The 14166-nt window shown below is 44.2% G+C and overlaps 1 protein-coding gene across 2 annotated transcripts in view; it reads left to right on the top strand.

The window, feature by feature from the left end:
• Nucleotides 1-14166, top strand: part of plpp3 (phospholipid phosphatase 3) — a 31679-nt gene that overhangs the window by 10467 nt on the left and 7046 nt on the right. The window contains exons 2-6 of one of the 2 annotated variants that reach the window (XM_042415536.1): nt 4565-4719; nt 8069-8161; nt 8285-8472; nt 8579-8636; nt 13623-13799. In XM_042415536.1, the coding sequence (XP_042271470.1) occupies nt 4565-4719; nt 8069-8161; nt 8285-8472; nt 8579-8636; nt 13623-13799 (671 nt within the window). Of the gene's footprint in view, nt 1-4564; nt 4720-5139; nt 5298-8068; nt 8162-8284; nt 8473-8578; nt 8637-13622; nt 13800-14166 lie in introns of both variants that reach the window. The other variant, XM_042415535.1, reaches the window with a different exon arrangement.

Raw genomic sequence — 14166 nt, 5'->3', positions numbered from 1 at the left:
AAATGCATTGATATACAGCCTTGCTCAGAACTGAGCCACTGACTCTCAAACAGCCATCGAATCTGTTGCAGAGCAGTGAGAAAACTCAGAGAAGAAAAAATTTGATTGATTGACTGGCCAGTCTATGGAGTCAAGACCCCCAGGGCCTCCACCCTCTTTAACTTTCCTCTGAATTGTCTACTCTCTCCTTCTCAGGACGGGTCACATGGCATGTTTGAAAGACAGGAGGAGGAAATCCTCCATTAGAGCAGACCACAATACCTCTTCCTCTGCCCCTCTCCGCCTCCCATTCACCTCTCACACTCACTGCTGACACTCTAGCTCGCTCACTATAATCACGATATCATTCTAATCCTACTTCTGAAAGCCATGAAAGCCCATTAAAATATCAATAGAGGTCCAGAGGGGTGGGAGTGATGAGAGCAAGAAAACGGGAAATTTGCCACTATAGTCTCCACGGACACGCAGGTGTTGCTCTACAGGGACATTAGTGCTGTGTCAAGGGAATTAACCTTTTGAGCGACACAGAGCTTTAGCTGCTGTAAGACTAGCTATTGTTTCCTGTTCTGGCAAGTACAGTCGGTCTTAAGATGATGACCGACTGAAAATAATAGAACTGATCCTAAACCTGCAGGGCAGACGAACTTTGAACTTGATAATAATCAACACTGCTGAAATGTGAAATACATTTAAATGCAAATCCTAACAAATTCTAACACTGTTGTAACCTGATAAAAGAAATACATTTCTTTTCTTTATGTGTGCGGGAAATACAGAAGCAGACCTGGAGGAGATTTGTTTTGTGACTTCGTCCTGCTAATCTAACAGCTCACTCGCTATACCAAATTTAACTCCAAAGCCAATCAAACAGACGCTAGTAGGATAATCTCTCACACACACGCAAATGTGTACATACACACATATGTACACATACAAACCAAGCTGCAGAAAGTGCACACATACCACATATAAACACACGCATACATGTGTACTGCTGTGATTTCTAGCAGGCAGTGGAACGTGAACATGTGAGTGGATTTACTGATGGAAAATAAGTACAGTACACACACACACACACGCTTACATTTACACACAAACGCAAAGGCCCTACCATGACCTCTCTCTCTTCTTTCACACACACACACGCGCGCGCACACACACCCGTTCTCTCTCCATCTGACTTGAGGTGAGTAATCTTTAGTGGTCTGCAGAGAGAAATGCATGACAGGATCTGATAAGACAAATAGAACTGTTCCCCAACTTGCCGAACCACCCACTTAGGATGTGTTTTTCTTTTTTTCTGACTACATTCACCATAGTTTCTGGCCCTCCCTCTCTCTTTCCCTTGCTCTCCGAGGGGCTTTTAAAGCCCCAGTTATTCTTGGGCGCCTGTGTGTGCAGTTTAAAAGCAGCTCAGTGGCTCGATGGCTCATCAGGCTCATTAGCCCTAAAGAACACAAAACACACAACTTCGCTGTCAAGGCAGAAACATCAAAACCGAAGGAAGAAAACAGATAAAATAACTGCAAAAGTTGTAAATTTAGTTTTCTCTGTGTCAGTAGTGGAAGTCATGCAAGACTGTTTGTAAGCAGTTAAAGCTGCCTCTCCCCTTCATTAGTGAAGATGTGAGAATGTCAGGCATCACTGAATCTTACTGACCTCATGACAGAGCTTGTAAAACAGTTGTTTTTTAATTCACCGGCGAACTGCAGGCCTTTGCCAACAGCCCAACCCACCTCTTTCTTTTTCTCTCCTCCCTGTTTTTATCTCTCCCTCCTCTGACACTTCCACATTTCTCTTCCTCTCTCTCCGGGTCAACAGGCCCTGTGAAGGTCACACTCTCTTTATCCCATTGGCATAAAAGAAGCCATATTTCTTCATGCCAACATGGCTCAGATGGGCAGCAGGGTTCATGCAGGAGTGTGTTTTAGTTTGAGATGTTCATGGACTGACTGTGGTATGAGGAGAATGCCCACATACCGGGCTGTTTTCAGGAGATGGCATGGGGGGCAGCACAAAACAGTTTGGCATCTCAAGGCTGGGCAGCTGAGAGGGAAAGGCAGCATGCGGACAGAGAGGCTTTCATAAATTCTCAATAGATAGTGTCGAGGTGCTCAATTGCTCACTCTCGCTTTCCTTTTTCAGTCATTCAGCTGATGGACTTCCAAGTTTCCCATGCTGTTCTCCGATCGGTTTTAGCCTTTAAGCACTGGTTAGCATGTATGTGTGTTTGTGTTTCCCATGTCTGTTAAGCCCATGACCTCCTTTCACTTCTCCTCATTAGCATGTGAATCCCAGCTCCACAAGTAGGCCAGAGTGAAGGGAGAAGGAGGAGAAAATGGGAAAAGCAGAGTAGAGACTGGTGTGAGAGAAAGCATGATCCGATTTATAAAAAGGTTTTTTTTTTCCTCAGTGGAGTGTTTACCCAACAGAACTCAGTTTGTGCATGGACTTAACGCATGGGAGTTCTCACTGTGTTTAAGGTATTAAACTGTAGCCGAGTTCACAGGGACATTAAGCTGAAAGACTCCTATGAACACAAACGCATATTTGCACCAGAATCCCCTCATCTCAAGTCATTTTGACTGTCCTGCCCTCCCTTGCCCCCATAATTCTGTGTGAACAGGCTCACCCAAAGCCAACCTTGTCTGTTGTATGGACAGTGTGGTTCCTAGACACCACCAAAGCCTGGCCCAGCCCTGTGTGGGACCACCAGCAGCCTGTTGAGCCCTGGCGCTGCACCCTGTTTGTGCAGGTGCCTGCCTCAATGACCATCCCATCTGCTGCCCTCTGCCAACCACTAAAGAGAGAGACTGGGAAGAGAGAGACAGCCCACCTCATTTACACTTAGATGACAAAACAATATAAAAATGCTTAAATCTCCTTAAGCCATTTAATGGTTTTGTTATGTTCAGATGAGAAGAAGGTGCGTGCCAGCAAGATTCACTAGATTGGGCTTCAAAGTTCATTCTTGATCTTGAAAACAGCAGTTGACAAAACAGTCAAATGTCAAGGTCCATTTAGTAGCACCTCTGGAGCTTCAGATCATATCATGATCTTCATCAACAGATGGAGTTTCAATTTCAATTTTTATTACAATTTTTTATGGACTTCTTGTCCAAAATTCTCAAGCATTTTTTCAAGCTGTTTTGTTTTGTTGTTTTTGTGAAAAAAGTTTTCAAAGCGATTATTTTCTGTGGTCAAAAACCAGCACCACCACATTTCTTAATGCAAAAAGAAGGAAAAAACTGAGAAAAATAGATCATTTTTCCAATTGAGTCATATTAGTGTGGACATGGCCTAAATGTCTACTCACTGGTCAGGTAGACACCTGAGGCAACACGTTCTTATTTCAAGTGGGAGCACATGACACTGAGTGGATGTCAAGGAGCCTGAGAGCCTTTACTGCATGTCTGCATAAGAAAGTGTGTTCTGAGGTTTTTAAGAATGTACACGTTCACACGAGTGGTTACTGGTGAATGCTGTGTTTTCTAGGACAGACCAGTAACACAATCTCCCTCTCCCATTGCTAGTGAGACGCCGGCCGTGGTTCTCAGCCGCATTAGAAACATTCATGAGTGGATCACTGACTTTGACCCAAATGTCAAAAATCCCTGTGATGTGAGCTAACCACATGAACCACATGCGGGAATACTTTCTGTGCACTCTGATGTTGAATGTATATATTGGTGTCTCTGTGTGTTTGTCTTGAGGACGCCTTCGTGTCTTGAGCCCCCTCTATTTATGAACTACTACGGTCGTACGTACAAACGCCAAACATGCTCTCATGCAAAAAAATGTTCCAGAGTTGGGTGGGCTTAGTTTTGTTTTCCTTGGTATTCACACATTTTAAAATGCCTTAAGGGAAACTTAAAAAAGTCCTAGCCAGAATGTGCACGCCTGTGTTTGTATTCCTTTGATTTGGAGATATGTATTTATTTTCCCTTTGTCAGAACAGAACATGGGTGTGCAATCTTGACCAACCAAGCTTGTAGCACTGCTTTCAACTATTTGTCTGTTTGTTGTTGAGGTAATTCAGCAAAGTACCATTAGATCCTTATCATTGAGAATAGTTTCCATCAAATAAGACTTTTCAGTGTCTCTCTACCTGGAATTGCATCTTCTTCCCCTGCAACCCATAACACAAAGCTCCTCACATTGTATGGACATAGTCCTTGTGTTTCTTTTGTCTTCAATAATAGACCCCCAGCCCTGAATGTCAGCATGTATTTGCTCTGTCAGGAGGGGGGATCCCCTGATACTAAAGGATAAACCTCATTCCTCTATAGCCGGGTGTCAGAGTCAGTGTCAACAGGAGCAGCAGGAGAGGGCTTGCTGAGTAAACAGCTTGTTAGCATGAGCTCACACACACCTGTGGAGGTTTTGTTTGTTAATGTGTGTTTTAATGTTTTTTCTTCTTCTTCAGGTTACAGGTAAGTGGAGTACATGATGCAATTTATGATTCCAGGTAGAAGGTGTGTCTGTGAGTGAACTTCATGTATGTGTGTGTGTTTGGGTTCATCCATCCATCCATCTGTGTGTGTGTATGTGTGTGTGTGTGTAGCTATGCTGCCCAGCCTGGTTCTGCATCGTGCCTATGTTCGTCCATACCAGAGGGGTCTCTACTGCAGTGACTCCAGCCTGAGCTACCCCTACAAGAAAAGCACCATACCCTCCTCGGTGCTCACTTCTGTTGGGTTGACACTGCCCGCGGTGTCCGTAAGTCCCCCCGCACACAATGAGCACTCCATCTTGGGGAACACTGTGGTCAGAAACAGGGAGGGCTGGAGGTTCATTATGGTGGCTGTGAAGGAGTGACAGTGCTACGTGAGATCTAGTAAAGTTTGGAAAAGTTCATATAATGTTTAACTTGAGTCATAGCTTGTAATTTATGGTGTCAGTTGCATCTGAATCTGTCACTCCTTTGCTCTAAGCCGGCCCATACATGATATCCTTAAGCCACCCACTTCTGCAACATCCCATGATCCCCTGGTGCCAGTGTGCTCCTTGTGCTCCCCCCCTGTTCTCTCCTGTTTATGTCTGTGTCACTGACCTGGTGCTTTTATGCTTTCTCTCTTCTCTCCCTCTTCCTGTCTTTCTCTCTCTCTCTGCTCCTCTCTCTCTTTGTGTCTTTTGTAGCTAGCCTGCCTTTCCTGATCATTGAGACTAGCACCATAAAGCCGTACCAGCGCGGGTTTTACTGTTCGGACGAGTCCATCCGCTACCCCCAAAAAGAGGGAGACACCATTAGCGATGCCGTGCTTTGTGGTGTTGGCATTCTTATTGCCATCATCTCTGTAAGTCGACCTCCACACGTCCATCTGTTTTCTGCTTTTACTCAAATTTAAAGTAACTTCCAACATAGCCTTACTAACATAGACTCTAACTTGAAAATTAGTAGCAGATATCCCTTAATCAAAAAGTTTGAGTGATTTCTTATCATGCAGTATTTTCTAAAATACTCCAGTCTTTTTCTCTTAATGTGCTTTATATGTCTTCCCCCTTCCATTCTGTAATGTTTTCTTCGTCATACTTTATTCTTCCGTAGCAACTTTGAGTCATCCAAACCGTTTGTGGCCTGTTTTTTATTACTTGAGAGGCCCCCCAAGCGACTTTCAGAGAAGTGTGTGTTTGTGTGTGTGTGCTGACGCATGCATGCCAAAGACCAAAGAGGTTTTATGAGCTCCTGGTCCATTCTCAAGCCTCCCACTCGTATCCCTGCACCCTGACTCCATGCCCCAGTGCCCTGCACATTACTCAGGGTGAATATGTCAATGCTCTCTCCCATGCCTGCAGTGCTTTACTGATAGCCTGAGGAGGCTCACGAGTTAGCAGCATGAAGTCTTCATTCCCATAATGTAGTGCCAGCAGAATAGAGGGGGGTCAGGGTTAGTGGAAACATGTTATAATGACATGTGGTGGGGTATGTGTGTGTCAGTAAGTGCCACGTGGTCAGGCTAGATGATCTTTACAGCCCCCAGACTCTTTGTGGCACAGCCCCCTCATAAGTTCCCAGACTGAGACGTCGCTTCACCTCCGTCTCCTCGCCATCAGCGTGGTGGGCACACACACAGACACACAGACACAGACACACACACACACACACACACACACACATACACACACACACACACTGTACCAGCTCAGCTCTTCTGCTTATTAGAACCAGGAGACTGTGTTTGTGTTAGTTAGTCCCCTTACATGTTCACGTGTGGGCAAAGCTGGCGTGTCTCACACAGCTGTGTTCCATTAGTGGCGTCTACTGCTATGCCGACACCATTCCTTTAACGCACACACGCTCACTCATGCAGGCACACACTCACACACACACACACACACACACACACACACACACACACACACACACACACACACACTCTCACACACACACACACACACACACACACACACACACACACACACACACACATACTGTATATGCACAAATATACATGCACTGGTAGCAGATTCCAGTTGGGCCTGTTGTTTATCTCCACTGCAAGGGAAATCCCATCAGTCCCGCTGGTCAGACAGTTCCGTGTCTGACAGGCCATGTATCCACTGTGAGAAACAGAGTTAGCAATAGCAAGATAAAATTCTATAAGCATACATACTGACGATCCAAATAAATCCATCAGGCATCTGCTCTGATCAGAAATGCCTGCCGTGTCTATGGCAGGCCCTGTCTGCACTCAGACAACCAGACACATACGTATAAACCAAGATGAGGCGATAAGAGAAGAGGTTTGAATGCAAATGTGGACAATCCAAATAAACATCTCAGGTCTGTATCGGCCTCCTGTGGTTCTAATCTCAGCTTTCATCAGAACAACTCATTGACAATAGCACACAAACAATCACACAGTTATACACCATGTTTATTTGTTCTTGCTGTGAGCCTGCCAGCTGACCACCCAATAGTCAGGATAGGTGCATTTATGAAGCCTAGCAATAGATACACACAATACATGTACATACACAAACAGTACTAAGATAAGACAGACTTTATTGTCCCAGTGGGAAATTTGCATTGGACATCACAGTGTCTGTAGTATAAAATCACAGCAAAAAACAATAAATAAAAACAAACACATTAAATCATCAATTGCACATACCCATCTATATTACAAAACGTACACACATAAGTACTTACATATCTGTTTCAACTTGATAGGAAGTCTGGGAAACACTGAGCCAGTAGATGTGTACACATTTAGAGTCTTAATGCCATTCACATTCACATCACCGAGATGGACAGGTAAATATTTTTCTGAGAGATTGGGTGAGAAGGTATAGGATGAAGAGTGAGGCCTTGTGTGGAAAGAGGAAGGAAAGGGAGATGTGGTTAGTAGTGGGGAGCAGCCGGTCCATCAGTCAGATACCCCAGGTGGTACGTATATGATTGACATCACCATGCCTCGAGGGTTGACTCGGCTAAAGCCCCCTCGCTACAGATGAGGTCTTTCCATGGGGCCCAATACTACTTGAAACCATCTGGCTGGAATACCACAGGAGTCAGGGTTAGGGCACTCCAGTTAAGCCTTAAAGCAGACCATTACCCTCTTATAAGTCCTTCTTATATCAAAGTAAGGTCATCCATGATTGAGATATCAACCCAGACTAGATTATTTGTTTTCACGTTTCCTTTTTCCATTGCCTTCACTGACTGTCTCATTATCACTGTCTTCATATCCCACATTGAAGGCCCCATTGTCATTGAACAGAACATCACCTCTATTTAATAATCTCACATCACATAAAAAACTGCCTGAGGGAAAGGCAGGCCATGCTCATTCTATATGTTTGTCTCTGTGTAAATCTCATTCATTCTGTCTCTCCAGTCTGTCCTTCACACATCCTCTCTACTCCATCTGCTCCAGCTTCCATCTGCTCCAACTTCAGCCTGGAATTAAATTAGATTTCCTGCATGATACACACTCAAACGTTACTGCATGGTTATCTGCATCGAAACCTACTGTACAACTCAAGGATTCAGCATGGCTAGAATTTTGTACATACATGTGATCAGCATCATTTGTTGATCTCAAGAAACAATCCTTTCTTTTAGATTGTGATTGGAGAGTGCTACAGGATTCATCAGCTACATGTTGGAACCAAGTCCTTCGTTGGGAATCCCTACGTCGCAGCCCTGTACAAACAGGTCAGTCCATAAGAGTGCTTCCATAAGTTTTTTTTAGACTGTTATATTATTATAAACAGCCACATTGATATTTTAATAATATAGTCTAATCTAGTCTAATCATTTATGCATGTGATTCTGCAGGTGGGTGTGTTCATCTTTGGCTGTGCCATCAGCCAGTCATTCACAGACATTGCCAAGGTGTCGGTGGGTCGTATGAGACCTCACTTCTTAGATGTGTGTAAACCTGATTTTTCCACTATCAACTGTTCCCTGGGATACATCACCGAATACACCTGTGCTGGCAAAGATAGTGACGTACAAGAGGCCAGGTTTGTATAAACACACTATATACTCAATACAATACAAACATACACGCTGTATCAAAAAAGTATTTTTAAAAGAAAAACTGATCAAGGATAATCTTTCTCTCCACAGGAAATCCTTCTTCTCAGGACATGCCTCTTTTTCAATGTATGCCATGCTCTACCTTGCTGTAAGTATCTATTAAACTCTTTTTCACACACATCACAACACACTTACATTCATGCCAGCACACACACGCTACGAGCCACAGAAACAATGGTTTACAGATCATAGAGGAAGTTATGAGAGGAAGGTTAGGCTCTAATTTGGGGATTCACTGCCTGAGGAAAAAACAAAACATTGTTCTTGTAAACTTCTCTTACCCATCCTCCTCCTCTCTTCTACCTCCGCACCCAGTTTATGAAGAGTTTTATTCTCCTTTTTAACTCCTCGGAGAGGTAGATGGATACACTCCACCTGTTTTTGTCAGAGCAGCTGTGTATGCACTTCCTGTCCTCTCCCATTTCGCTCCATCTCTCCCTCTCACTCCACCTGTTGTGGGTGTCTGGTGGGGTTTAGCACCCCAGAGGCATTTCATGCTTCAAACAGTCTAATTACACACACAGACAATTGCCAGCTTATAGCTCCCCAATCATCTCTTCCCCCTTCCTCTGTTTACACACCACAAGTTTCTACATCACTCTGCATGTTACACCCTGATCAGAGTCAGGGGAAGAGAGGAGAAGAGAGTAAATGTTTTGGGTCTGGCTGGCCTGAGCTTGCTTACAAGGTGGTCTCGGTTCTCACGCTGGGCTGACAGTTGAAGGTCTTGTGTGTTGTCATGTATTGTCATGCAGTGAGAGCTTGCTGAGGGTATTTCCCAGCCTCTGGATGAACCTACAGCTGTACTCTGGTCAGAGCAAGGAAAAGGGATACAGCGAATAAAAAGCAGGGAAAAAGCAGAGAGGGAAAAGAGATGTGCTGCATCCAGACCACAGAGCAGCACACTAGTCAGAGACCAGTGTTCCAGCTGCGGCAAGCACAGGACCATAGCCAGAGGAGGCTGGTGCAAACAGTGAAACAGAAAGAGAGAGGAGAGCAGAATGAGTGGAGGAGAGGAGGAACAGTTTGTAGTTGATGTTTTGGAATACAAAACCAGCCTGGCACAAAGCCCACAAGTGGTAGCATTCCTAGTGGGAATAGGAATCTGCGGCATCTTTTGTTTTTGCCAGCTGAAAATCATGTTTTCATTCACAGAATCTTCCACTCTCTTGAAGTACCTTTAAATAAGTATACTTGTGGAGTTTATGGAGTTTTAGATGTTCAAATTTCCATTTTTTTGAGCACTTCAAGAACTTCCCATTCGTTTTGACATACTACTAAAATGACCTTGTTGGAGAAATTCAGTTTTCAGGGTCATGAATGAATTTTCAATCTCAAATATAAATTTTCAAATTCAATTAATTGATCAGTTGATTAATCTATAAATGTCAGAAAATCAGGCAAAATAGCCATCACAAGTTCCCAGAACCTAAATTGAGATGGGTGACAAATTAAAGGAAAAACCTTAATAAATGAGTTGAGAAACATAATGAATGCAGGTGTTTCCACTTAGGTGCACTGCATCACACAATTAAGCAATTAACATCCAGTCATGCCCTGTGGCATGTATGAAAATGCTTTACAAGCCCAGTTGATTTTGATTTTGTATCAAGATGGCAAGAGAAAAGACCTATGTGAAAGTGGGTTCATTGTTGGGGCACGAATGGCAGGAGCTTCATTCACAAAGACTGCTCAACTGGCTGGTGTTTCAACTCTTTCTCAGGTGACTGAGAATTTCAATGCAGCACGTGATCAGACTGTGTCAGCAAGAATAGTCCGTCGACAATTACATAGAGAGGAATATTATAGTAGGGTTGCAGTGCATAAACCCCTCATTACAAAGATGAATGCACATTTGAGAGTTCAGTGGTGCAAAAAACATAGGCACCAGTCTACAGAGATGTGGAAAAAAGTGATATGGTCAGATGAGTCATCCTTCACCATATTCTCGACAAGTGGGCAAGTGTATGTGTGGCATACACCAAGAGGGCGGTATAGCACTGAATGCTTGCAGTGAGGGGATCTGGTGACTCTGTTCTGCTTTAGGGGGCATTTTCTGGCATGGTTTGTGTCCACTTGTCCCCTTAGAGGGAAGGGTCACTGCAAATCAATACAAAGTTGTTCTGAGTCATCACCTTTATCCTATGATGAAACATTTCTATCCTGATGGGAGTGGTCTCTTCCAGGAGGACAATGCCCCCATCCATAGGGCACGATGGGTCACTGAATAGTTTGATGAGTAGGAAAATGATGTGAATCATATGCTGTGGCCTTCACAGTCACCGGATCTCAACCCATTTGAACACCTATGGAAGATTTTGGACTCATGTGTTAGACAGCGCTCTCCACCACCATCATAAAAACACCAAATGAGGGAATATCTTTTGGAAGAAAGGTGTTCATCCCTCCAGTAGAGTTCAGAGACTTGTAGAATCAATGTCAAGGCACATTGAAGCTGTTCTGGTGGCACATGGTGGCCCAACGCCTTACCAAGACACTTTATGTTGGTTTTTCCTTTAATTTGTCACCTGTCTGACATCTTTAGTTTGCTTGTTTCCAAAACCCAGAGGACTTAAACTTGTGATATAAAACAGAGAAATGCAACAAATCCCCATATTTGAGAAGCTATCATCAAACTTTATATTATCTGGCTTGAGTTATAAGCTCATCGACCATTCATTTCTGCACTAAATGCGTTACACCTACAGCTTCCTTAGCGCCTTTGTCGCTTGCCAGTGTGAAAGTGTCATTTGAACAGTGTGGCTGTCACCTTGTCCTCCCTGCCACAGCCCCTAGTCATCTGCTAATTGGCACTCTTTGATTTTAAAGCACTTCAAGTCCTGCCAAGCGTGCCTGAGTGCTGTGCCTGCGACTGATGTGGTTTGAGCTGAGACTTACCCACATTGCACTCTTCAGAGATGACACACTTATAACTGGCACAGTCCTCACCACACGCTGTACAGCTAAACACAGCAGCAACCGTCAGAGAACAAGCGTCTGTGTGTGCATCCTTCTTGGCTATCTTGTGTTTTGTCTAATGTGCAGACAACGTCTCGATGCGCATACTCACCAATAGCAAAGGACTGGAATATTTCTGAGGGTTATTCATCCTACACAACCTGCTATCGCTGTGTCAGATAGAGAGTTGCTGGTTAAATGAAAAACAACATGTTTGTTTCTGATACAATTGGTTTTAACCACAGCTATGCCTTTGTCTCGCAGCATGGTGTGAACCAGAGGAGGGGAAGAGAAGGGGGCTGGCATGTAAAACAAGTTCTCCTTCTCATTCTTTCTCACTTTGTTGTGTTTATGTGTGTTTTCCTTAATTTAACACCGACTATGAATCAGAGTGAGAAAGAGACGGAGGGAGAAGATCTTACTGGAATGATCTGGATTCCTTTAGAAACCACCAGACTTTGTGTCGCTCTTGTCTCTCTCCGTCATGGGAATTCACTGGGACTTCTTTTGTTGTTGTATTTTATTGTTGTTTTCCTCAGATCAGACTATTTGAGACATGCAGCAAATTTCTGGGAGGACGAGGAGGGTCAGAAAGGCAGATGTTTGAATCTCTGTTAAAGTGTGTGTTGGATTTATAGAGGAGGCAATGCACTTTTTAGAAGGTCATTAACCCTCTTAGTTGTTTATCATGACTTTGTGTGTACATGCTTCTCTTAAATCAGGGCTGCATGGGATATTTGGGTTTACTCACTGCCCTTCATTCAGATAGGGCTAATTTGATTGGCAGGTCACTGTAACTCAGTTTTGGCTAAGTTAAGTGCTCATTTTTTACTCCTACATCTTCCATTAAAGCTTGCGCAAAATTGAGAGGTTTAGGATGTTGGGTGAGGGACTTATCGGATGTTGCTTTTATGGCTCCAGGACGTCAGACAAAAGTACTTATTAGTAATCCTTGCCCGCTACCTGAGAACGTCTGCGGAGGAAGCCTGAAGTCTAAACATCCCTGCCAGGGAGGAGAGAACAAGACTGGAAGGGATGGGAGGGATCCCTTCCTCTACTTCCGTAAGGAGAAGAACAATGATATAGTGTTGTAGAGGAAATGTACGGAAGCTTTATGTCCACACCTACAGGGGCTCATAGTGGACGAGGGCTGCTGGGAGGCGCTGCGGCTGTCTGTATGTATTGTTAGCCTAGCTGATTATAAGACATAAGTCTGGGGCTTTGGGCTGGGTAGACCTTGGGTGAGGCTGGCCCTCCCAAGCCCTCTGTCTCTGGGTGTGAGAGACAGGAAGTTAAGATCTACGAGTGGTGCAGAAACACAGGATGTCTGCAGAACCTGGGCTGACCTCACAACTGTGCGTGCATGTGGGTAGAAGAGAGAGCCTATGCACGCGTGTAGACTTGTGTGAGTGACTGAAAGTGACCTTGGACTTCGTTGTTCCTGTTTTGGTTCTCGTCAGTCTTTATCATGCCCCAGAAAGTGGGATTTGGCTGCGGGTGGAATGGGGGGTGCATCCGCTTTGTCTTCTATTTACTCTAATAGAGGGTAGAGAGTTCATCCCAACAAAGTGTTGAAACTTACATGGCAGGTATACACACATATATATGTGTGTGTGTGTGTATTCCAGTGGCTCTCTGTGGTTGTGCTGTTTTTACAGCTGGGATGTAGAACCATGAATCAGTCATGTCCGGATCGCAGGCAGTCAAGTGTGTGTGTGTTGTGGAAGAGTGTGTGTTTCTTTTCGGGTCTGGCAAGCCTGCCCACTTTGATTCAGTCTAGACCTCTCAGACAGTAATAACACACACACACACACACACACGCACACACCGCAGGTGCAGGGTTAAAAGGGCAATACAGCATATGCTAAACATAATGACTTTTATGAAGTTTTCCAGGCAGGTGTGTGTGAGAGTTCAAGTCATTGCTGGCAACAGAGTGTGGTGAGACTGGTAATGATACTGCCATCAATAACATGATATGGATTACAGGTTTTACATCATAAACACTAATCTGTCAATGGGTTTTTTAAATCAAAAATGCAGAGTCTTGTATAAAATAAATAACATTTTCTGTATGTTCTCCCCCTCTTCTTGCCTTCTCTCTGTGTCTTCCCAGTTCTATCTCCAGTCCAGGTTTACATGGCGTGGCGCTCGTCTCCTCCGCCCGTTGCTCCAGTTCACGCTGTTGATGATGGCCTTTTACACCGGCCTATCACGTGTCTCCGACCACAAGCACCACCCTACTGATGTCCTGGCAGGCTTTGTGCAGGGAGCCCTGGTGGCCTACTGCATAGTGAGTGCACACATGACACACAAAACACACAATAGCAAGCACACTCATATGAAAATATGAGAGATATAGTATAATTACACACAGGGAGACCATCAAACCTCTCTGCAATTTAAACCTTTTATATAATCCTACAGATGGTCCAACCTCCACAAAAAGTTTGCCTCCACATATCTGTCTTTCTCACTTCTGCTCCCCTCTGCTTTTTGTAAAAAAGAGAAATAGTGCAAGCAGTGAAGTGAGGAGAATCTGATTCCCTTTAATGAATAACACATTGCCTGGAGCCAGGCCCCAGTTCAGGAGTCTGTGTGTGTGTGTGTGTGTGTGTGTGTGTTTGTGTGAATCCATACTCTACAACCTTCCTCCCTAC

This window comes from Thunnus maccoyii, chromosome 7 (assembly GCF_910596095.1).
Source record: "Thunnus maccoyii chromosome 7, fThuMac1.1, whole genome shotgun sequence".
NCBI lineage: Eukaryota > Metazoa > Chordata > Actinopteri > Scombriformes > Scombridae > Thunnus > Thunnus maccoyii.
The sequence above is the reverse complement of the archived record's forward strand: the minus strand, read 5'-3'. Positions and strand labels throughout refer to the sequence as shown.